The 23905-nt window shown below is 38.8% G+C and overlaps 1 protein-coding gene across 1 annotated transcript in view; it reads right to left on the reverse strand.

The window, feature by feature from the left end:
• The window catches only part of LOC102848355 (keratin-associated protein 24-1-like), a 50110-nt gene that overhangs the window by 13262 nt on the left and 12943 nt on the right, over window positions 1–23905 (reverse strand). The window contains exon 2 of the mRNA XM_006899425.1: window positions 14904–14974. Coding sequence (XP_006899487.1) covers window positions 14904–14974 — 71 coding nt within the window. The remainder of the gene's footprint in view (window positions 1–14903; window positions 14975–23905) is intronic.

The following is a 23905-nucleotide window of genomic DNA, read 5'->3' on the forward strand; positions in this document are numbered from 1 at the left end:
AATTTGTTATTTTCATGTGCCATTGAGTTGGAACCAATCCATAACTGACCCTCAAGCAGGTTTTTCAGAGGCAATTATTGGACAGGAAGGAAGAGAAGACCCATCCTTCTCCTACAGAACAGCTGGTGGATTTGAAGCACATGCCTTCAGAATTGCAGCATAGTTTCTTACCACTAGGGCACTAAAGTTCCCTGAAAATGTTAATGTAAAATGGTAAGAAACAACTTACCAAGCACAGTCTTTACACAGCTGCTGTCTCTGCCATTAAAGTAAACAACAAAGGCAGGGAACTTTAGCTTCAAACAATAATGCTCTACACAATATTTTTTCTCAGACATTTTATTTTACAACTAATGATGCATCTAGGCTTAGAAGTGGAAGAAAGGACTCATTTCCACCTTGCCTTCTAATATTATTACTAGGAATGATTTAGCAATGAAAACTGGTCCAACAACTTGGAAAAGTAAGTAAAAAAAAGTAGTAATGTTATATTGCTGTTTCTTAGCCAGAAAAGATTTCACTGCTAGAAGATAAACTGCTCACAGAGCCTTCTCCTGCTTCCCTAGCTAGCTACTATATGATCAGGATATATTGCTGATGCCTAGTTACAACCAGCATCTCTTGAACACCTAAGTAGGACTATTGCCTCTATCAATTTACCTGAATTTGTCTGTGTGTATATGTGGTTGGTTTTATTTTTTTGCTTGTTTGTTTTGTTTTAAATTTTATGGCCTTAAAAATAAGCAGGCACTATTAACAGAAGCTCTACATCACAGAAGCATTTTGTGTTCTATTTGAGAACACTTAATGGTAGTAGTTGAACAACAATATGTACCCAATTATTGTCACTGAATTGCACATGTGGGAATTTTTGAAAATACAGTTGTTTTCTACATATAACTAAATAATGAAATAAGTGTATTTCAATTACCGTAACTGAAAAAAAGAAAAGAACAAATCGATGTCAGTCTAGAGTCCAAGGTGACCTGATCCAGGTCATGATCTCCTCAATTTTTTGCTCTGCTTCTGAGAGTTAGACAATGAGTAAAAATTACAGAAGAATTAATGCCTTTGAGTTGTGGTGCTGGAGAACAGTATTGAATCAACATGGGCAGTCAAGAGCACAAACAGGTATGTCCTGGAAAGGGTGAAACCAGTTTGTTCCTTGGAGGCAAGGATTTTGGAACTACAACTCACATACTTTGGGCATGACTCCAAGAGGGAGCAGTCCTTTGAGAAGAACATCATTCTTGAAAGGGTATAGGGTCAATGCCGAAGAGGAAGACCCTGAATAAGATGGATTGATACAATGAGGCAGTGGGGACAAGTGTTGGAGATGAGATTGGCTTTAGATGGGGTAAAGTTCAGTCATAATTCATAAGGTCACTAAGGGTCTTAGTTGACTAGAAGGCACATGACAACAATAACACAAAATCCCAAATACAATTTAACAACAGGGCAAAACAGACACTAATACTGGATCTTCTTAGGAGTAAAGAAAAAATATTTTTCATACTAACTGTTGGAACTTGTCCAGCATTAGCAAACCTGAATTGTGATCTTGCTTACAAAATGTCATATTTTTTATTATTTTACCCTTTTAAAAGGTTAATAAAGTGTAGAGACTAAATGATCAATATTAGCATGCACCTTGTTATTACCTTATTATGACATTAGTGCCTTCAGTTGGGAAATGGAATCTACCAAACTTCCTGGGTTGGAGTCTAGTCAAAAGTTTTAATGATCTGCCCTGAGGACCTAAGCAGGTTTTACTAGTGTACTTAGGTGCTCATGTTTTACAAGAGAGGTGGAGTCTCTGAATTAAAATGACTGCTGTTCTGAGTCTCGCCACAGAAAATTAGCTTGTGAGAAGTCAGAACTTCTACAGATGCTTCATTTCCTTGCCTTCCTTTCAAATATTCATTAACAGTCAAAATGCAAAGTCTTAAGACATTACTTAAAAACATACTGACATTTCTTCACATCTCACTCATACAGACACTTTAAGGCAGAGAACTACCTTAAGAACTACAAATCTTTTCAGAACCAAAGTACCACTTTATTTCTGAGAGGGTTTGGTGGAGTGAGACCTTGAATCTTATGCTTAGTAGCTAACCACTTAACTACTGCACCATGAGGAAGACACTGAGTGGGACAAAGTGGACAGTGATGGTAAAAATAAACTCAAACATAACAATGAACCTGAGCATGGCGCAGGACTGTGAAGTGTTTTGATTTATTTTGTTGTACAAAGGGTATCTGAGTGAGAACTGACTTGAATTCCATATAATAACAACAAGGAAAGTACTTAAGCTTTATTTAAAGTTTGCATTGACAATACTTTGCAATATGATAATAAAGATATGTGTTGTTGTTGTGCCCCCAAATCAGAATCAATTTATATTTGACTCTCCAGCAGATTTTCAGAGGCTAGAAATCACATGAGAGAATATTGTCCATCTTCCCCCCCTCCCCCATAGCTTGTTGATTCAAACCCATGTGACTTTGAGATGGTGGCACAATTCCTTACCAAGCGGTCTCCAGGGCTCCCTAAGAAGGTCCAACAGAACTAAAGATCTCTCTCATGAGTTAATTGTCTTTTATGTGGCATGAAATTAAAATATGCACGTATCACTAAAGACCTTACCAGGCATGTGTGTACCCTAATAAGTACATAGGGAAGAGAATGTAGTGGCATAGAAAATACTAATATAGACTGTATTTTTTGTAAGGTGACCTTGAGCTCACTATGAATTAGCTACCATGTGAACAAATGATTGGATCTTTCCCTATCCTGCGCCATCCTCACAAACTCCAACCCATTCTTGCAGTCACTGTGTCAATCCCCCTGGTCAAGGGTTTTTCTCTAAAGACTGGTCCCTTCTGACATCATGTTCAAAGTAACTGAGGCAAAGTTTTACCACCCTTGCTTCTAAGAAGCCCTAGCTGTATTGCTTTCAAAACAAAGTTGTTTATTGTCTTGAAAGTCCATGCTATATTCAGTACTCTGCCAATACAAGAATTCAAAGGCATGCATTCTTCTCCAGTCTTCCTTATATCTAAATTATACCTAGTGTTCTTTAAATTCATCATCTACATTCTACCAGTAAGGAAACTGAGACATAGAGGGAAAATCTGTTTTCTGCTTTGTTATACAACTCCTTGTAGCAAAATCAAAATTAGAACATGGCTTCCTGACTCCAAGCTGAGAGCTTTGCATGGCCATATTTCCCCTCCTCTATTCTCAGACTTCTGTCCAACTTTGCTGCGTGACAGCCTATATCTCATGTATTTTATAAAAACAGGCCTTTGTTCCCATAGCTCACCAGACATACCTTCAAATATTTAGTTTTTTGTATAAATAATTGAAGGTCTATTGACTTAGAAAAATGGACTGATTTCATATTTTAAAGACTTGAACATAAATAACTTTTATTAAAAGGCTTCTTGATTCCACTCTTTTGTTACAGTTAGATGCCCTTGAATAAAGTATAACTCATAGTGACCCTATGAACAATGGAACGGAAACTTGCTCTATCCTGCGCCATCCTACCATATCTGATAAACTGCAGTCCATTGTTACAGTCATTGTATCAAGCCACTTCCCTGAGTGTCTTTTCCTTTACTGACACTCCAATTTTTCCAGCATGATGCCACTTACCAAAGACTGATCCCTCCTGACCTCTCCTAACTGTATGCTCAAAGCATATGGGACAAAGTTTTTCCATTGTAGCCTCCAAGGAGCATTTGACTATTTCTTCAGGACATATTTGTTTGTTCTCTTTGCAGTCCACAGAATAGTCAGTACTCTTTCCCAACACCAAAACTCAAAGGTATTGGTTCTTCATCTGTCCTTATTTATTGTCCAAATTTCAGATGCATAACTATTAATTGAAATGATCATGGTTCTAATCAGGTGCCCCTTACTACTTTAACATCAGTGCTCCTGAGGACGTTGCATAGGTTGTTGGTGCATATTTGTCCAGTGTAGCAGTTCTTTTGATCTCTTAACTGCATTTACCAGGGGAGTTGATTATCATCCAACCAAGATGAAACCATTGACAACTTCAATCTTTTCTCCACCTATCATGTTGTTAGGTGCCATTAAGTCAAGCATGACTGATAGTGAGCTTATAAAATAAACATAGGTCCTATCTTGTACACTAATTACAACAACAAAGAGATAAAAGCAACTCGTGTCCATAAGCAGATGAATAGATAAACAAATTATTATATGTTTTACACAATAGAGTACTATGTAACAAAAAAGGATTCACAAAACACTGCCTAACAGGGATGCAGAGAGAAGACATTAAGCTATGTGAAATAAGGTGGCGGTAATACCCTATTTTAAAGCATTCTAAAATTTCTTAGGATAATGGTGAATAATTCCAAATGCTAGCATATAGAATAAAATTAGAAAACTTGGTTAATATATTTTGATCTGATTTTTTTTTTCAATCATAGGAAATTACGGTACTTTAGCCATGAGACTCTGGAATCAAAGTCTCCTTTGGAATCCCTGGGTGGTGCAGACTGCTAACTGAAGCGTTAGGTCTACTCAGAAGCATGTGGAAGAACAAGCCTGGCCACCAAGGGAAATACTCTTCTTGAACCGCTAGGTAACACAGTGTTACCCTGACACACATGAAGTTGGCACGGGCTGGAATCAACTCAATGACAGATTTGTTTTTGTTTGATTTTGGCAAACATCACTTATTATATCTTTAAATACTTTTTTTGGTAATTTACATGAAAGTTTGCAAATAGCATTGTTTATTTGACTATCTATACACACTTTTCATTTGTACTAAAATCCAATCAAATCTTTTCATAATTCACTCACATTTTGTTTTATAACATTAAATACATCAACGTTTCCCTTCACTCAACTTGTCTATTTATTCATTATTACTCTTTTCTCCCTCTCTTTCCAACCTTGCAACTCTCTCTCCAAGAATGATTCTATTTGTGTATATATATTTTCTTAACTTTTCATAACAGTGGTCTTATACTTGTCCCTTTGTGACTGATTTATTTCACTTAGCATAATGTTCTCTTGGTTTATCCTTGTAATGTAGTGTTTTGTGAAGTCTTCATTCTTTCATAGTTCTCCATTGTGTGAAATACCCTGTAGTTTCTTTATCCATTCATATATTGATAAACATTTGAGTTATTTCTATCTATTTTCTGTTAAAAATAATGCTGTAATGAACATGGGTGTACACCTGTTTATGTGGCAGTTTTAATTTTTTTGTAATATATGCCTACTAGTAGCATTGTATCAAGTTATACAAGCTCTATCAAATAGTATTTCTATCTTCAGTTTATCCAAGCAAACAATAAACTGTTTTCCATAGTGGTTGTACCATTTTACATTCCTAGCAGCGGTATAGGTCCTACTCTTTCCATATCTTTGCCATTCTGTCCTGCTGAACTTTGCTATTAGAACTATTTCACTGTTGTTTTTCTTTGATGGCTTAGTGAAAAGAAGATGTGTTGTCAACCCAAAATTTTGCAGTTCAAATCAATCAACTGCTTTGTGGAAGGAAGATGGACAATTTTCTCTTGGTGGTGTAATTAGTAAGGAATTGAGCTGTTAAGTCAAATATGCTTCTCTCGTGGTTTCAATCCATCAGGAACAAGAGAAAGAAGGGCAGTCTCCTCCCATGCTATTTACAGCCTCAGAAACTTGTTGAAAGTTCAGCAATGAGTCAGTTCCAACTTGATAACAGTGATTAAAAAATAATAGCTGATGATCTGGAGCATTTCCTCATGTAATTGTTTACAATTTGAAGGTCTTCTTTGATGAAGTGTCTTTTCATGTTCTCAGCTAACTGGCATCACTTAAAATCTTGTTTCAGTATGTCTTCCTGGGAACATTTTTGCCAGGACAGGTGTTTGAGCTTGTCTTATATTGTACAATTATGGCTAAGCTCATTCTTTTTATATTTTCATATTCAAGTAATTACAAGTTTTATTGACTAGAGTTTGTGCTTCTTGAATGAACAGGAAAGGTCACACTGAAAACCCCAGTGAATCTTGTTCATTCTGTAACTGGATTGACTTTTTATTGTTAAGTTGTTGGAGTTTGCAATTGATTTTAGATATGAGTCCCTTGTTAGTTTTGTCACTGCCAAATATTTTTTTCCTGAAAAAATTTGGAAAACACTGCATAACATGGACAAATTTTAAGGACACTATTCTGAGTGACTTAAGTCAGCCACAGGAGAAAAATTATTGTATAAGACAACTATTACAAAAAGCTAGCAAAAGGTTTATACAGATTTAATATAGTATAATTATATAAGAGTTTAGGATGTAGAGTAAAAATTAATAAGCATCAAGTAAATATTTTTAAGATGAGGAAAGGCAAATGTAATATAGAGAAAGTGGATGATCAGACATCATGGGTATTGTAATCCATGTTACAAAAGAAAATGTGTATGAATTGAAAAGTCAATATGTTTTGAAAACTTTCACATAGATCACAACAACAACAACAAAATACCTATTTTTCACCTATAATGCCAGTTCAGTTAAACACTTGTGTCTTTTATTAAGTTTCTATTTATATTTTATTACAAAATTTTGTTTTACCTGAAATTAACAGGGAATATAGATGTTCTATGCCTCACAATGGATTTTTCTGTTATGCTTCAAAGTTCCCATTACTTTTATTTCAAGAGACAAAGATAAAAAATGTACAAATACTATACCATCTAAGTGCTCTCTTTTTTATGAACATTTTCCTAGGTTGTACAGATAATATATTTATTATGATTATTTTGTTAAGTTTGTATAATTACTTAGAAGTGGTAAATCTTTATTTTTAAAACTATGTAGAATTATTGCTTTTGGATATATACAAAACAAGAGCCATTTGATATTGCTTGCATAAAGTTATAGCTATTGTCTATGTCTCTGTTTCTGGTATTGATGGCCTACTACTTCAGCAAGAATGTAAGCAGTTTTCACGACTCATACTAATATCTGGTCTTTTAAATCAAACTCACTACTACTGTGTTGATTCTGATTCACAACATTGCTACTGGATAATCTCTAACTGCTCTAAGACTGTAAATATTTACAGGGGCACACTGCTCCAGATTGTCTCCGAATGGCCACTGGGTTCAAACCATCTCATGATCCACGTTGCTTTAATAGCTTGTTGTTGTCGGATACAATTGAGTTGACACCAGCCCATAGGTGGCCCTCCAGTGGGTTTTCAGAGGCAGTAAAATATGCTGGAGGAGAATGCTCACTGCTCATCCTTCTCCTGTGGAGCAGGTGGTGGTCAATGCCTATCAGATTGCAGCTCGGTTTCTTACCATTAGGCCACCAGAGCTCCTTGTAGCTGGTCATTGTCGTTGTCGTTGTTGTTAAGTGTCGTTGAGTGGCAGGCAACTCATAGCGACCCTATGAAGGAGAGTCCTCAACGCTGGGTGTCTCTCATCCTCTCTCCAGGTTCATAGGGTTTCCGGAGGCACGCTATTACAGAAGTGGATGCCACTCCTCCTTCCAAGCTTGTTTTAATCATAGCTATTTGTAGCTGGTGGCAAAGCAAAATTTCGTTCAATACTGTCAACTAGATTTTGACAGCATATATCCCTTTCGTATAATGGGAATCCCAGAACATTTAATTGTGCTAATATGAAACCTATACTTGGACCAAGAGGAAGTAGTCAGAACAGAGCAGGGTAACACTGCATGGTTCAAAATTGGGAAGTGTGTACGCCAGGGATGCATCCTGTCTCCATACCTTTTCAACATGTATGCAGAGCAGATTATCCGAGAGGCTGGGCTCTATGAGGAGAATTGTGGCATCAGGATTGGTGGAAGGTCTATTAACAATCTCCGTTATGCAGATGACACAACCCTGCTTGCTGAAACTGAGGAGGACCTCATGCACTTGCTGCGAAGGGTCAAGGACTGCAGCCTTCAATATGGACTGAGGCTCAATGTCAAGAAGACAAAGATTCTCACCACTGGACCAATTGGCAGCGTCAGGATGGATGGCGAAGAGATTGAGATTGTTCACAGCTTCAGTTTGCTCGGCTCCACAGTCAACACTCTTGGCACCAGCAGTCAGGAAATCAAAAAGCGTATCGCGATGGGAAAGTCTGCTGTTAGGGACCTCTCTAAAGTACTCAGGAGCAACAGTGTCTCTCTGGAGACTAAGGTGTGCCTGATAAAGGCCATGGTATTTGCAATCGCTTGTTATGCATCAGAGAGTTGGACAATGACTAGGGAGGACAGAAGGAGAGTGGATGCTTTTGAGCTGTGGTGCTGGAGAAGGGTACTGAATGTACCCTGAACTGCCAGGAAAACAAACCGATTTATCTTGGAGAGGATTAAACCAAGCTATTCCTTGGAGGCAAGGATTCTGGCGCATCATCTGACATACTTTGGACATGTTGCCAGGAGGGACGGGTCCTTGGAGAGGGACATCATGCTTGGGAGGGTGGAGGGACAGCGCAGGAGGGGAAGACCCTCTATGAGATGGACCGATTCGGTGACTGGGGTAATCGGGATGGGTGTGTCAGAGGCGGTGCGGTTGGCGCAGGATAGAGCAGGGTTTAGGGCTGTTGTGCATAGGGTCGCTATGAGTCGGAAACGACTCGACGGCACATAACAACAACAACAACATATCCCTTTCATGAGTTTTCAAAACTGTAAATCTTACAGGAGGAGGATGGAATTGCCTCTACTGTATAATTTCCAAGCTAAGTATCTTTTGTTTTCAATTATATTTTTAAATAATTTTCTTCCCAAATTCTACAACTTTTTTTATTGGCAAAGTTAATCCCCACTAGACCATCTTCTTTTATGAGTTATAGAAAGCAAATTAACATACTTTGGTACTTCAGGACAATGTCCTGACTTAGATTGAAATATTATGTGTACTACAGATGTATCATTCTTGGCATTTTCATTTTAGTTTTCTTACTTCAGGGCATGAAATGAAGCAAAAATAGTACAAATTGATCTTGGAGCACCATTGCTGTTAGCTTTATACTAACGTTATTGTGTTTGCAAGAGTTATCTTTTTCTATATACCTCCTGATCAGTGATCTGTTGCTTCTCATATTCCCTATGGCCTTAACCAAAAATTCAACATTGGTGTGATTTCAACTCAGTGAAATAAATCTTTACAGAAAGGAACTGTTCATCTTTCTACTGTAGAGCAGCTGATGGATTCAAACAGTGGAACTTTAGTTAGTAGCCTGATACATTACATACCAGAGTTCCTGCCCATGTAAGTCCACAAACATAAATAGAATATCTATTAAATAAATTTTTCCAATTGTAGGTTCAAGAAGTTTCCTATATGCTATAATCAAAGTGGTAAAAAGCATAGACAGAATAAAATCTGGTCTCTGATTTACCCAAAAGTATGAACTCTCCTTAAAATAATGACATCCTGTTTGTGATTCATAGTATGTATCTTTCCTAATTAGGCATTTCCCAGGGAATAGTTAAATTTTTCGTTAATGTTAAGTTATATATCTCAGGAAGCACTACTTTAGGATTCAGAGAGACTCTTCTTTGTTGCAGGATTTTACATACACAATTTTAAAAACAAAGAAATTGTTAACAGAGAACATGTATTTCCTTTATTATTGACAGAAGCTAAGTTGTAGAAGTAAGTGACAAAGCTGTAGAATTGCCTGCTAATGTACTTGCTAAGACTGAGTCCTAAAAGTGGGCATATTTATTCCACAGAAGGAAACATGGTAGGCATAACAAGTAAGTGCTTGGTGTCTAAGCAAAAGGCTGGCAGTTCAAACCTATCCACCATTTCTCAAAACAAAGACCTGACAATATGCTCCTTTAAAGATGGCAATCCAGAAAACAAATTTGATAGCATCTCACAATAACAAAAACTCCCAACAGAGAGTCTGTAGGTGCTGCTATGAGTGGTTAACATGCTCTCCTGCTCTCTCAAAAGTGGGAAAGCATGTTCTACTCTGATCCCCATGGAGTTCAAATGAGTTAAAGTCAACTTTAAGGAGATTTCTTTTGATTGATTTATTTATATTTAACCACATCAAGGCAGCATGGGTTAGCAAATGGTTTCTTAAGATGAGGAGAGAAATAGTGTGGGAACTTCATTCACAAAGGAAGAGGAGCTCTCTAGAAAGAGAACATTACACTTCCAACTATGGCCCCCAAATTTCCAATTGTAAAGATTTCTCCCCAGAAGCTGTATAAAGGCTTATATTTCCCCAGAAGCTGAGTAAAGCTCTGGAGTGAGGCCACAAAGGAATCTGAAAGAAAAGCACTTTTCAACAAACAAGTAAAGAGAAAACAGCACAACATTATCCCACTAATCTATATGACTCTAGTAAAAGAAAACCAAGATTCTGGTCCTACATTCCTAATTACCTAACTCACTCACTCACTGTAGGAACTTGAATTCTGGTTCTCATTTACATCGTGTGCAGAACAAAGGCAATATACTTGGTGAGTTTTAAGATCCTTTCCTTTTTAATACCACAAAAACTTCTATCATTTTTGATCTCTATTTCTAAAAGGATCAGAGTGAAATAAATTATTAACTGTTCAATTTTTAGCTGAGGGACTGCATATGAAAGCCATCCAGGAGCTTTTTGAAAGATAAACTTGGAAATTTGCTTCCTAGAGTGACCCTTATATGACACAGAGTTTCCAAAATTTGTCTTTTACCCATCAAAGCTGCTGGGTGATTGAACTGTCAACCTTTTGGTTGGTCATGCTGTTATGTCCCCTAGGACTTCTATTATAGTAGATTGTTGTTGTTGTTGTCATGTGCAGTTGAATCACCTGCAACTCATAGCGACCCTGTGTACAACAGCCCTAAACCCTGCTGTGTCCTGTGCCAATCTTATTATATCTGACATACCTACTTCCATTACCCTAGTCACTGCATCAATCCATCTCATCAAGGGTCTTCCTCTCCGGAGCTGTCCCTCCACGCTGCCAAGCATGATGTCTCTCTCCACAGACTGATCCCTCCATACAATATGTTTAAAGTATGTTAGACAAAGCTTCAGAATCCTTGCCTCTGAGGAACAGCCTGGTCTCACCCTCTTTAGGATGAACATCATTATTCTTCTGTTGTTGTTGTTGTTGTTGATTGCCTTGAGTTGAGCACAATTTATAGCGACCTTATGAAAAAAAAAACCTGGAGCCCCTATACAACTATTGACATTTAAATTCAAAGAGTTCCCAGAGGCATGTTGTTTAGGAAGTGGATGCCACTTCTCCTAGCAGTACATATATTCAATACTCTTCTTGAGCACCACAGCTCAAAGGCATCAATTTTATTACTATCACCCTTAGTCATTGTACAACTTTCTGATAGATAGCAAATAATTGCAAATACTACAGCCTATAGCAGGTGCACCTTAGTCTCCAGACTAGCATCATTGCACTTCAGTACTTTGGTGAGGTCTCTGGCAGCAGACTTTCCCCATGCAATTTGTCTTTTAGTTTCCTGGCTGTTGTTTGTGGAGTCAAACAAATCAAAGCTGTTAATAATCTCAATCTCCTGGACTTCATAAGTTTTTCATTTGCAGAACTGGATATACAAAATATATATAAAAAAATAAAAAATATATTTCTGGCTACAAAGTTTACATTAAATGAATGGTGGAAGAAGTCAACAGTTTTTCATTAGAAATTTCTGGCCTCCACGCTGTGAGGCATAAAAAACAAAGTAAAAGTTGTTGTTGTTGTTGTTGTTGTTGTTATGTGCCATAGAGTCCTTTGCGACTCATAGCGACCCTATGCACAACAGCCCTAAGCCCTGCTCTATCATGTGCCAATCGCACTGCCTCCGACACACCCATCCCGACTACCCCAGTCACCGAATCAATCCATCTCATAGAGGGTCTTCCCCTCCTGCGCCATCTCTCCACCATCCGAAGCATGACTTCCCTCTCCAAGGACCCGTCCCTCCTTGCAACATACCCAAAGTATGTCAGACGAAGCCCCAGAATCCTTGCCTCCAAGGAGTTGCTTGGTTTAATCCTCTGCAGGTTGAATCTGTTTGTTTTCCTAGCAGTCCATGGTACATTCAATACTCTTCTCCAGCACCACAGCTCAAAGGCGTCAATTCTCCTTCTGTCCTCCCTAGTCAATGTCCAACTCTCTGATGCATAACAAGTGATTGCAAAGACCATGGCCTGTATCAGACGCACCTTAGTCTCCAGAGAGACACCATTGCTCTTGAGTACTTTAGAGAGGTCCCTAACAGCAGACTTTCCCATCGCGATACGCCTTTTGATTTCCTGACTGCTGGTGCCAAGAGTGTTGACCGTGGAGCCGAGCAAACAGAAGTTGTGAACAATCTCAGTCTCTTCGCCATCCATCTTGACGCTGCCAATCGGTCCAGTGGTGAGAATCTTTGTCTTAACATTGAGCCTCAATCCATATTGGAGGCTGCAGTCTTTGACCCTCTGCAGCAAGTGCATGAGGTCCTCCTCAGTTTCAGCAAGCAGGGTTGTGTCATCTGCATAACACAGATTGTTAATAGATCTTCCACCAATCCTGATGCCACAATTCTCCTCATAGAGCCCCGCCTCTCGGATAATCTGCTCTGCATACAGGTTGAAAGTAAAAATTAGGCTTTGTTTTCTTCTGCTCTGTTAGTGACCAGACTGCAGATACACAGCTTGGAGGTTTCCTGGGAACCAGCTGTCAATCAGATTTAAATAACAGACAAAAAGAACAAAGACAACCAGCATGGTGACTAGTTGAAACTAAAAAATGATTTTTTTTTAGTTCTTAAAGAAAGAATACTTAGATTTTATTTTTTGAGTCATGTCACTTTTATGTCATGTTTCTAACAGATTAACTTAAAAAATTCCACTTGCTATAGATCCATCACCATTTTATAGGGGACTCTATATGACAAAGGAGAACCAATCCATAGTTCTCTCTACATAGTAGCTTTAAGCAAGTCAACATGAAGCTGTGCTTCATAGAATTTTCACCAGATAATTTTTCAGAAATAGATTTCTAGCCTTGTCTTCTGAAGGGCCTGTGTGTAGGTATCATGCTTTTGTTGATAGCCAAAAGTATTAATTTTTGCAACACCAACGGATGAAGAATCATGGTTTCAATACATGCTCCAGTAGGTAGAAACTTTATGATGGGTAGTAAAGAGTTACACAGTGTAATATTTTCTAATGATATTAGGAGTGACAGTACGGCTAATTGAACTGTCAGGCAAGACCACTGATCACCACGGGGCTCACGGTAGGTGGGGATGAATCTTCCTAAGTGAACTTTGTTTCAGGGAATTAATTTTACAGTACAGGACGCTAAGAAACTGAATGGTGGAAAAAGTCTATTAAGATTTAAACTAATCTTAGATATTCTACAGACTTAATATCACATTCAGAAAAATAAAGTACATGAAAGAAGAGTTTAAAAAGATACTGGTGAATATTACAGTTTCAAGATAGCAGACAAAAACAAACATAAAAATTATGAAGCAAATTAAGTTCTTTGATATCATACCAAATCAGTAGCTTTATCAACTCTTTGAACTTTATTATAAAGTGAATTGTTACTCATCTAAACATGAGCTCTTAAATAGTAAATTAAAACAGAGGCTTTAATCTCTCATTAAGTAGACTGAGCGTTAAATAAATTCCATTTTGTTTAATTGATAGCATTTCAGAGAGCAAATGTTCATGTGAATGCCTTAGATGGTTTCTCTGCTGTGCATGAAAGAAAGGAGAAGGAAGCATAAGAAAGTTTTAACTGTTCTCATTTGTTCTTTTATCACTGAGTAACATTTTAAATTTCAAATGGCTTTTTTCTTTTGCTATTTCCAAATAAATTAACATTGTATTTTTTTTATTTGAAAATAACATATTTTTCAGCTGTGTAGTGAAATATATGGTAAACAATTTTAATTTCTATATTCTTAAGTGCAAACTAAAGAACAACTCATTTGTTCTTGTTAGGTGCTGTTGAATCAAGTACCCCTGACCCTATGAACAACAGATTTGAACCTTGTCCTATCTTGTGCCATCGTCACACTCCCAGACACATCAACTTGAAAGTTTTCTTCTCCTTTGCTGACCCTCTGCTTTTCTGAGCATCATGTCATTCTCCAAGAAATAGCCCCTTCTAGCAACTTTGCCCCCAAAAAGCAGTCTGGCTGCACCTTTTTTGTGATAGTTTTATTTCGCTTTCTGGCAGTCCATGGAGTGTTAGGCATTCTTCTCCAAAACCACAGCTCAAAGTCATCAATTATTCTGACATTTTTATTCACTGCCCATTTCTCATGTGCATAGAAGGTGATTAGAAAGACCATGGCCTGAATCAGATGCACCTCAGTCCTCAAGCTGACATCATTACCCCTCAATAATTTGATGAGGTCCCTACAGGCAGACTTTTCCATTGCAATATGTCTCCTGATTTCCTGACTGCTGGTACCAAGGGTGTTGACTGTGAATTTAAGTAAGATGAAATTGCGAATTTAAGAACAAATCATCTAAGTTCCAAAAATTAGCTTCCATCAGAGCTATGAAAATAGTGTGTTTATTAAGCACATTTTTTGTACAAGTGAAATAAAACATAACACAGAGATGCAAAAATGTTTATATCCCATGTGTTTTTCACAAGGTAGTGATTGTTCCTTACTAAAAGAATCTGCCTGGTTCATACTCAAGAAGCATGATATGAACCAGAACAAGAAATGTCAGGAGGCTGCCAAACAAAGAAGTGAACATGAGTAGTTTCCAAGGTACATGAAAAATTGGTGAATCTGTCTTTTGGACCACATCTGTCTGTGGAAGTCCCACCAGGAGCACCTGAGGAGGAAGCCAAGTTCTAGATGACCCAGGAGCTAAGTGGTTGCAAGCAAGCCTTGACGCTTAGAACACCCAGGTTTTTCCACTTACCTTCCACTGAGGCAGCCACGAATAAGTAACTTCAGTTCTTGGTAGAGATTCTGTTTAACTTCCAGAAGCAGCTGAAACCAACAAAGAAGATAAGTGTTTCAGAAAAAAAGCTGTGGTCCTGGAAGAATACAGAATCACTCACGGTTTTGGTTACCAAGCTGTGTTGATGCTTCAAATTGAAGTGAAAAGGATGACCTGCTTGACGTGCCACTCAAGTCTTAGAATGACTATTAGTGTTCCATCTAACATCGAAGATGTAGACAGACCCTAGAAGAAGAGAAAAGAGTGTGGGAAATGGTAGTTCCTCAACGAAGGGCTAAGCAAGGAACTCAACCAAAATACCCAGGAGACAAAGAACAGCCTAGTCAACGAGAACCAACACAATGTCGAAGGGTGAGACTGAGTAGCCCAAGCAGCTCCTGGACTTTTCTAGCAGGCCCCACTACTTCAGCAAGAGTCTCAGTGTTACACTTTTTCACCCCCCCCCTTTTTTTAATTGGGAAAAACATATTGGGGGTACAAGGAGGTGAGGGTTGGGGGCAGAAGGGTGAGGATGGGCCAGGATGCAGTTGCAGAGCTGCACAGTTTGGTCGGTGGGGGGAGCAGGTGAAGGAAATGATGAGGGTCCAGTGGGGATCAGATGCTACAGAGGAATGACAAGCATTTTCCAATGGTAATTAACAACTGTCTTATTGATTTGGGAATTGGATGCCGACTCTCTGGCTGCTTCATGCTGAACAGGGGCATAGATGTAAAGGGGGGAAGGGAGGACGCTTTATCTATCACCTTACTGGTGGTCTTGGGTTAAAGCTGCTTGCCTTCTTGCTCTGTTAGAAGATATTTTCCTGTCATTTGCTCCCCTCTGGACTGCAAAGTGTTTTCCCAGATGGGTCCAGTGGGGATGGCTGGTTGAACCCAGAGGCTCCACGTTCCTTTGTTTCCTTAGCTGTCAATCGTATTGCCTTTTAGTCACTGGCATTGGGTTCAGGGTCAATTCTGGAGTAAAACTCAGAGTTAAGGTGACCTATAGGAAAGGGAGCAAACCTAGAGAGAACAAACTTGTGAGTTACAAAGAGAAGGGCTTTGAGGGTGTTGCTTTCAGGTTTATTGGGGGGTAGGGTGGCAGAAGGTGGCCTAGGTAACAATGGATACCCTAGGCATTCTTTTTTTTTTCTCCTTCCCCACCCAGGGGTCAATCTGGGGACAATGGCACAAACTGGGGATTGAGGAGCTCACCCTGAGGGCTGCGACAGCTCACCCCAAGCCGGGGGCCAAGGGTAGCCCGCCCCGGGCAGAGGGCCGCGATGGCTCGTTCCGAGCCGGGGGCCGAGGGCAGCCCATCCCGAGCAGGGCAACACCCCCCAGGAGCTGGCTAGTATACTCCCCCTCCAATTGCCCCTACCCAAGTCTGGTCCCCTCACCTGACTAAGGACTCTGTGGTCAGGGATAGTGGTTCCAATTCCAGCACTGCCACTTTTACCCCCCCATAAGTGGTCATACTATATTTTGAAGTAGGTGTCACTGCCCTCCCCCTTTATATATGATAAAGGGAACCTGAGAATTGTGAACAGACTCCCCCCAGGTCTAAAAGTGTTACACTTTTAAGGAGCTGTAACATCAGGTGGCTGCAGATTTGTGGTCTGGCCCCTGTTATCTCACAGCCTGTAGCCTCACGATCCCAACTCGAGTATATCCAGATGGAATGGTATATCCCTGTCAAGTGAACTGTCTGTGTTTTGATGATGAAGCACTCACCCCACATGATGCACAGGGAGATATGGAGGGTATCCTTTGGTTGATTTAGCAACTCACATCTGTGTGTCTGCAGGACCTGGAACCACTGGTGCTATGATCAGTGTTATGGACCCACATTGGCCTGAGCCACTGCAAGTCCATCATACTCGTGACACTGAGTATTATCTTCTGCCCTACTCCTTGGACCTCAGCACGACCAGCATCAATAAGAAATAGTTCAGTTGGCTCGTCAATCAACCCTGACCTCCAAGATCTGATGTTTTGGCTGTTTATAGAGTATTGATTTGGATCTCTGCAGCATCTATTGCTCCTTGCTTCAGACTCTTGATATAAATTTGATAGGAGGATTAAATACAGGTCCTCTGTCTCTTTCCATAGATAAGAAGCCCAGGTCAGATGGATAATTAGAATAAGCTGTGCTGTGCTTCATGAACCTGGACTTCATAGATGCCTCTTTGCAAGCTCATTATTCTCCATGTATTGCTGCATTTGAACCTCCGCCTCAGCTATTGTAACCATATTGCTGATCAGTCATTAACCTGCCACCACTCAGATCTTTAACTAAGATCAACCTGCCACTCTGTGATAAGATCACCAGTCAATGCTTGTTCATCTTCAAATGCTGTGCAGATATCTGTCGTGTTGGCTATAGGACTGAAAGCAAGTCACCAAGGAAGTTGTGAGCAGTTCCTCATCAAAAAGTCTATGAGCATCTGGTTTCACCTAATGGAAGAAAAACTCCTATAAAAACAAAGTCAGGTTGTTAAATATGGAGTGGACAGAGGGAAGGAGGTGGTTGGAGAAGTAAAAGACTTGACAAAAAAGAAAAAAAATTAGGGATTTTCTTTTCAGCATGAGTCTTGGAGCAGCAGGTCATTTACTATTCCATTTCACAAATCCTTCCAAGGAAAAGGTTGTCCCGGTAACAATTTCTAGAATGAGTAAGTCAGACCCTTTGGGGTCTGAACTATTTCTATATGGCTAAGTAATAAACATCCCCCATTGGAGGAAGATAGGGGTTGGAGAATATCTCTTATGTTAATTAACATAAGTATACAGTTAGTGTAGGCAGCACTGAAAGGACTATACCTGTCATTTGCTAACTCCACAAAGCAGAACATTCATCAACAACATCCACAGTACAAAACCAGTACCTGTAACATCAGCCATGGTCACCCATGTTCTTGCACCTACTGCCGCTAATTCCAACACCAATCTCATTGCTCTGCTGGGTCCAGAATATGTTGCAATTACCACATAGAACTCACAGCACCATACTCATGGTGATGAGGCTTATTAGGGAATTTAATAGGTTACAAAGCAGGCTGACAGTTGGATACAATCTCTCAGTCTTGACAGCTGCCAAATTTACAGTTCCTCAGAGTAGTTTCTCAAGTGTGCTTGCAGGCACTTGACATTCAAATGTAGCCAGTAAGTTTGGATGAAGGTCCCTGACTCTGGCTCTGTAAGGCAGGAATCTCAATTCAGGGCTATCTCATCTTGGTATTATGTTCTCCTCTGAGGCTGTTACTGTTCTTGTATACATGTCAGTGTGAATTGTGAATGGCATGGGAATCTTTGGTTCCAAAGGATGTGTACTATATTCTTTCCTTCTTCTTTCTTGATCATAGTGAAATTTCCAAATTCATTGCTACATCCATCTCAATTAATTTGATTGTTCTTGTTGTTGTTAAGCACTTTGTATTGAATCTGACACATGTTGTTGGTTTTTATTGTCTTCAAGTCGGGCATGACTCATAGTGACCCTAGGAACAAAAGGCCTGAAGCCCCTCTATAACTATCAACATTTATCAAAGTTCATAGAGTTTCAGGAGGCATGTTGTTTAGAAAGTGGATGTTGCTCCTGCTTCCAAATGTGGCTCATAGTTATCTTATAACATACTGTTCTAGTTGTTTGTGAGTGATGTTAAGGAATATTTTGCTTGTATGAAATATTAATGATGTTAGATAATTTTCACATTGTGTTGAATCACCTTATGTGGGAATGCGAACAAATACAGATACCTTCCAGTCACTTGGCTAGGTAGATAATCCCCCAAGTTTCCTGGCATAAAGTGTCAGAGCTTCATGCGTTAGTTGAAATATGTCAATTTATATTTCATCGATTCCTAGGGCCTTATTTTTTGCCAATGCTTTCAATGTGGCTTGAACATCTTCCCTAACAGTCGCTCCTGTTCATACTTTGGACATGTCACGAGAAGGGGGATCACTCCTTGGAGAAGGATACCATGATTGGAATGGTAGAGGGTCAGCACAGGAGAGGAAGATTCATGACAAGATGAATTGACATAGTGACTGTGGCAATAGGGTCAGCTTTTTAGAGATGGTGAGGATGGCTCAGGATAGGACAAGGTTCAGAGCCATTGTTTCTTTCTTCACTCTGAGTCATAGTTGACTCAACTGCATGTAACAACAACAACAACACAACTTGTTCATATGGTACTTCCTGAGGTTTTTTCAGTGTCAACCAATTGTTTTTAGCACATTCACTCTGTGTTCTTTTGTTGCTTCCTGGATCATTCAAGATTCTGCCCATTGCATTCCTTGGTGTAGTAACTCAGAGCTTTAATTTGGTTTTTAGTCCTTTCAAATTTAAGAAATATCAAGTAAATTCTTCCGTTTTTTATTCTTTAACTACAGCTCTTTAGACATTCTGTTATACTATTTTACAGTGAATGCAACACTATTCTTGAGTTTTTCTTTCTTAGCTTAATAGGTCATATAATTGTCTGATTCAAAATGATCCTGATCTCCATGCATTCTATTTCATTGTTTACGTCTTCAGTTTCCTATATTCATACTTAAAACATTACATGTTCCAATTATTAAAGGATGCTGTCATTTTTTTCCTCATTTTAAGTGGCTTCCAATTTAAACTCTAAATCAAATATTATGTCTTTATTATTCATAAGGTTTCAAGGATCATTATTTTAGAAGGGGAATAGTCAATCCTGCTTCTTAGTCTATATAATTATGAGAGTTCTGCTGAAACCTGTCTACCATGGCTGACTTTTCCAGCATTTGAAACACCAGTAGCATAGCTTCCCTCATCACAGTGACCCACAAGTTATCTTTTCATAGGAAACCGACAGAAAAATATTGTAATAATAAGAACAAACAACAAACATATACACACTTAAGATATGAAGTAATTAACAATATACAAGTCATTTTCTACACCAAAAACTTATAGATAAATAGTGTACCTCTAGCAGCATAAGTCAGTTTTAAGACTAAAGTACACCTGATCAAGACTATGGTCTTCAAAATTGCTTGCTATGCATCAGAGAGCTGGACAATTACTGAGGGTGACAAGAATAATCAGATTTTGAGTTATGGTGCTGCAGAAGAGTCAGTACTCAATAATACATACCCATGGACTGCCAAGTAAACAAATAGGTCTTTTCTGGTGAGGTGAAAGATTCTCACCACTGGACCAATTGGCAGCAGCAGGATGGATGGTGAAGAGATTGAGATTGTTCACAGCTTTAGTTTGCTTGGCTCCACATGTGTCTGATGCAGGCCATAGTCTTTGCTATCACTTCTTACGTATCAGAGAGTTGGACAATGACTAAGGAGGATAGAAGGAGAACTGATGCCTTTGAGCTGTGGTGCTGGAGAAGAGTATTGAGGATACCATGGACTGCTAGGAAAACAAACAGATTCATCCTGAAAAGGGTTAAACTGGGCAGCTCCTTGGAGGCAAGAATGCTGAGGCACCTTCTAACATATTTTGGACATGTTGTAAGGAGGGACCTGTCCTTGGAGAGGGATATCATGCTTGGGAGGGTGGAGGGATGGTGCAGGAGGGGAAGGCCCTCTATGAGGTAGATTGATTCAGTGACTGGGATAATTGGGATGGGAGTGTCAGAGACAGCGTGATTGGCACAGGACAGAGCAGAGTTTAGGGCTGTTGTACATAGGGTCGCTATGAGTCACAAGCGACTCGACGGCACATAACAACACATACTTTGGACATGATGCCAAGAGGGATGAGTCCCTGGATAAGGACTTCATTCTTGTTCAAGAAGTCGCTATGAGTAATAGTCGATTTGATAGTACATAACAACAACAAGAAGAAGCTGTTTTTAATGTTCCAGGAACTGATGTGATATCAATTGAAATGTTTCAACTAATAGCTGCAGACCTGGATGTGCTCACCCGTCTATGATAGGAAATTTGAAAAATAGGTAAGTGACCAACTGACTGGAAGAGAGTCATTTGTTCCCAGTCCTAAGAAAGTTGATCCAATAGGATATGATGATTATTGAACAATATCTTTAATATCATTATTGAACAATATATTTAATATCATATGAAGGTAAAATTTGCTGAAGTTTATCCAAAAATTACTAGAATAGTAAATTGGTACAGAACCAGAATTTCAAGTTGGATTTAGAAAAGGCTGTGCCACAAGAAATATCATTACTTATGTTAGATGGATCTGGGCAGAGATTATCAAAAGGATGTCTATTTGTATTTTATTGACAATGCAATGACATTTGACTCTATGGATCATAATCAAACATGACTAACATTGAAAAAAATGGAAATCCTAGAACACTTAATTGTGTTCATGACAATCCTAAATCAAGAAGCAGTTGTCTAAATAGAACAAGAAAACACTATATTGTTTAAAATCAGGAAAGGTGTACCTCACAATTTTATCCTTTATTCATACATTTGTTGTCATTGTTAAATGCCATCAAATCCAGTATGACTCACAGCAACCCTACGAAAAAAAGATGTGAACACTGTTCTATAACTATCATCATTTCTCTAATGGTCATAGAGATTTCAAATCCTATTGTTTAATAAGTGGCTGTCAATCCTGCGTCAAAAGCTATCTTAATCTGGGAGCTCTATCAAACTCTGTCCACTGTGAATAACCATTATGGCATTTTACACACCTGTGGTACAGCTTCCATATCACAACAAGGCAAGTTATCTCAGTACCAAACAGACAAACCAATGTTATACCACTTAGAACAATGTTCTTCCCAAACACAATTAACACCACTGGAGGGCTCAACCAACTTTTAAATACAAAGGCACACCCACCAGGTCCTGATTGACTTAAACAAGAAGCTTCCAGCCCACAGCTCATTGTTAATTAAATCTATACCTAGTCAATCTAAATGTTGAGCAAATAACGTGGGATGCTGGGTTAAATGAAGAAGAAAGTGGCATCAAGGTCTGAGAAAGACTCATTAGCAAACTGCATTATGCAGATGACACAACCTAGCTTGCTGAAAGTGGGAAGACTTGAAATTTTTTTTTTGCAGAAGAACAAAGACTACAGCATTCAATATAGATTGTATCTCATTATCAAGAAGCTAAAAATACTTACCATTGAATCAATAAGCAACAATTTGATAAAGGGAGAAAAGAATGGAATTGTTAATGATTTAATCTTTCTTGGGTCTAGAAATGAATACTCTTCCTTCCAGCAGTCAGGAGATCAGGAGATTTATTGCTTTGGCCAAATTCACTGTCAGGGACCTCTCCAAATGATTGAGAAGGTATAATTTCAGTTTGAAGACTAGAGTACATCTGACTCAGACCATGGTTATTTCAACTGGCTACACAGAAGAGTTGAAGAATGAATAACAATTAAAGAAGAAAGTCTCATAATCTCTGAGCAACATACCCCAAATATTTGAGACAAAGCTTCACCATCCTTGACTTCAAGGAGCATGCTTGTTATACCTTCTCCAAAGTATATCTGATTGTTCTTTTGGCAGTCTATGAGATATTCAATATTCCAACACCGCAATTCAAGGGCATCAATTCTTCTTCTCTCATCCTTATCCATTATTGTTCAGCTCTCAGATGCATAGCAAGTTATTGAAAAGAACATGGCCTGATTTAAGTGCACTTAAGTCTCAAACTAATATTATTGCCCCTCAGTTATTTAGACAATCCCTGATTGTGAACTTGCCTAATGCAATGTCTCCTGATATCCTGACTGCTAGTACTAAGGGTGTTGATTGTGGATCCAAATAAGATTAAGTCACTGACAATTTCAATCTTTTAAAAATTGGTCATGCTATTTTTGTTGTGGTTAGGTGTCACTGAATTAAGTAAAACTTATAATGATCTTATGAACCAAACCAATCTAAACAATATTCTATCCTGTGTCACTCTTATCATCTCTGACACACTCAAGCTTATTGCCACAAATCACTGTGTCCACCCATCTGGTTGAGGCTCTTCTTCTCTTTTGCCATCCCTCCACCTTCCCAAGCATGATAACCCTCTCTAAGGAATAACCTCTCTTGTCAACATCCCCAAAATATATGAGACAAAGCTTCATCATTTTTACCTCCAAGGAGCTCTCTGGTTGTACCTTCTCCAGGGCATATTTGTTTGTTCTTTTGGCATTCCTTTCCAACAGCATTGTTCAAAGATATCAATTCTTCTGTCATGCTTAGCAATTATACAGATCTCAGCAGTATAGTAAGCGACCTAAACAACTATGGCCTGAATAAAGAACACTTTGTCCTCAAGCTGACATTCTTACTTCTCAATAATTTGATCTTTTCCGATTTCAAGAAAAGGTCCCTAAATACAGACTTTCCCAGTGCACTACATCTTCTGACTGCTAGTTCTAAATGTATTGATTGTGGATCAAAATAAGATAAAGTTCATTGATAATCTCATTACTTCCTCTCTTTCCATCATGGTGTCTGTCATCCATCAGTGCAGTGGTGAAGATTTCTGTTTTCTTGATGCTGACATGCATCCCATATTGAAGGCTATAGTGTTTAACTTTCTGCTGCAACTATTTCATGTTCCCCTCGCTTCAGTAAGCAATCATCTGCATAACATAATATCTGCTTAAGAATAGGTTCAAAATATAGAACACCAGTGCCTGAAGACTAACTAGATGAGTTGTGGGAGGAAATTACAGATATTATCTATAAAGAGTGCCAAAGGTCATTAAGAAGACAGAGGGGAAAGAACAAACTTGCATTGGAGTATTGTGTAGCCAAAACAAAGGGAAGATAGGATGAGATAAAATAGCTCAACAGAAGATTTCAAAGGACAACTCTGGAAGACAAAACAAACTACAAGAATGTGCAAAGATCTAGAATCGGAGAACAAAAAGGTAAGAACTTGCTCATCATTCCTCAAGCTGAAGGTAGTGAAAAGCACATTCAAACCTATAGTTGCAATACTAGGATAGTGTAAGGGAGAAATATTGAATAATGCAGGAAACATAA

Source organism: Elephantulus edwardii, unplaced genomic scaffold, assembly GCF_000299155.1.
Source record: "Elephantulus edwardii isolate Elephantulus edwardi_28Jun2011 unplaced genomic scaffold, EleEdw1.0 scaffold00256, whole genome shotgun sequence".
NCBI classification, from domain to species: Eukaryota; Metazoa; Chordata; class Mammalia; order Macroscelidea; family Macroscelididae; genus Elephantulus; species Elephantulus edwardii.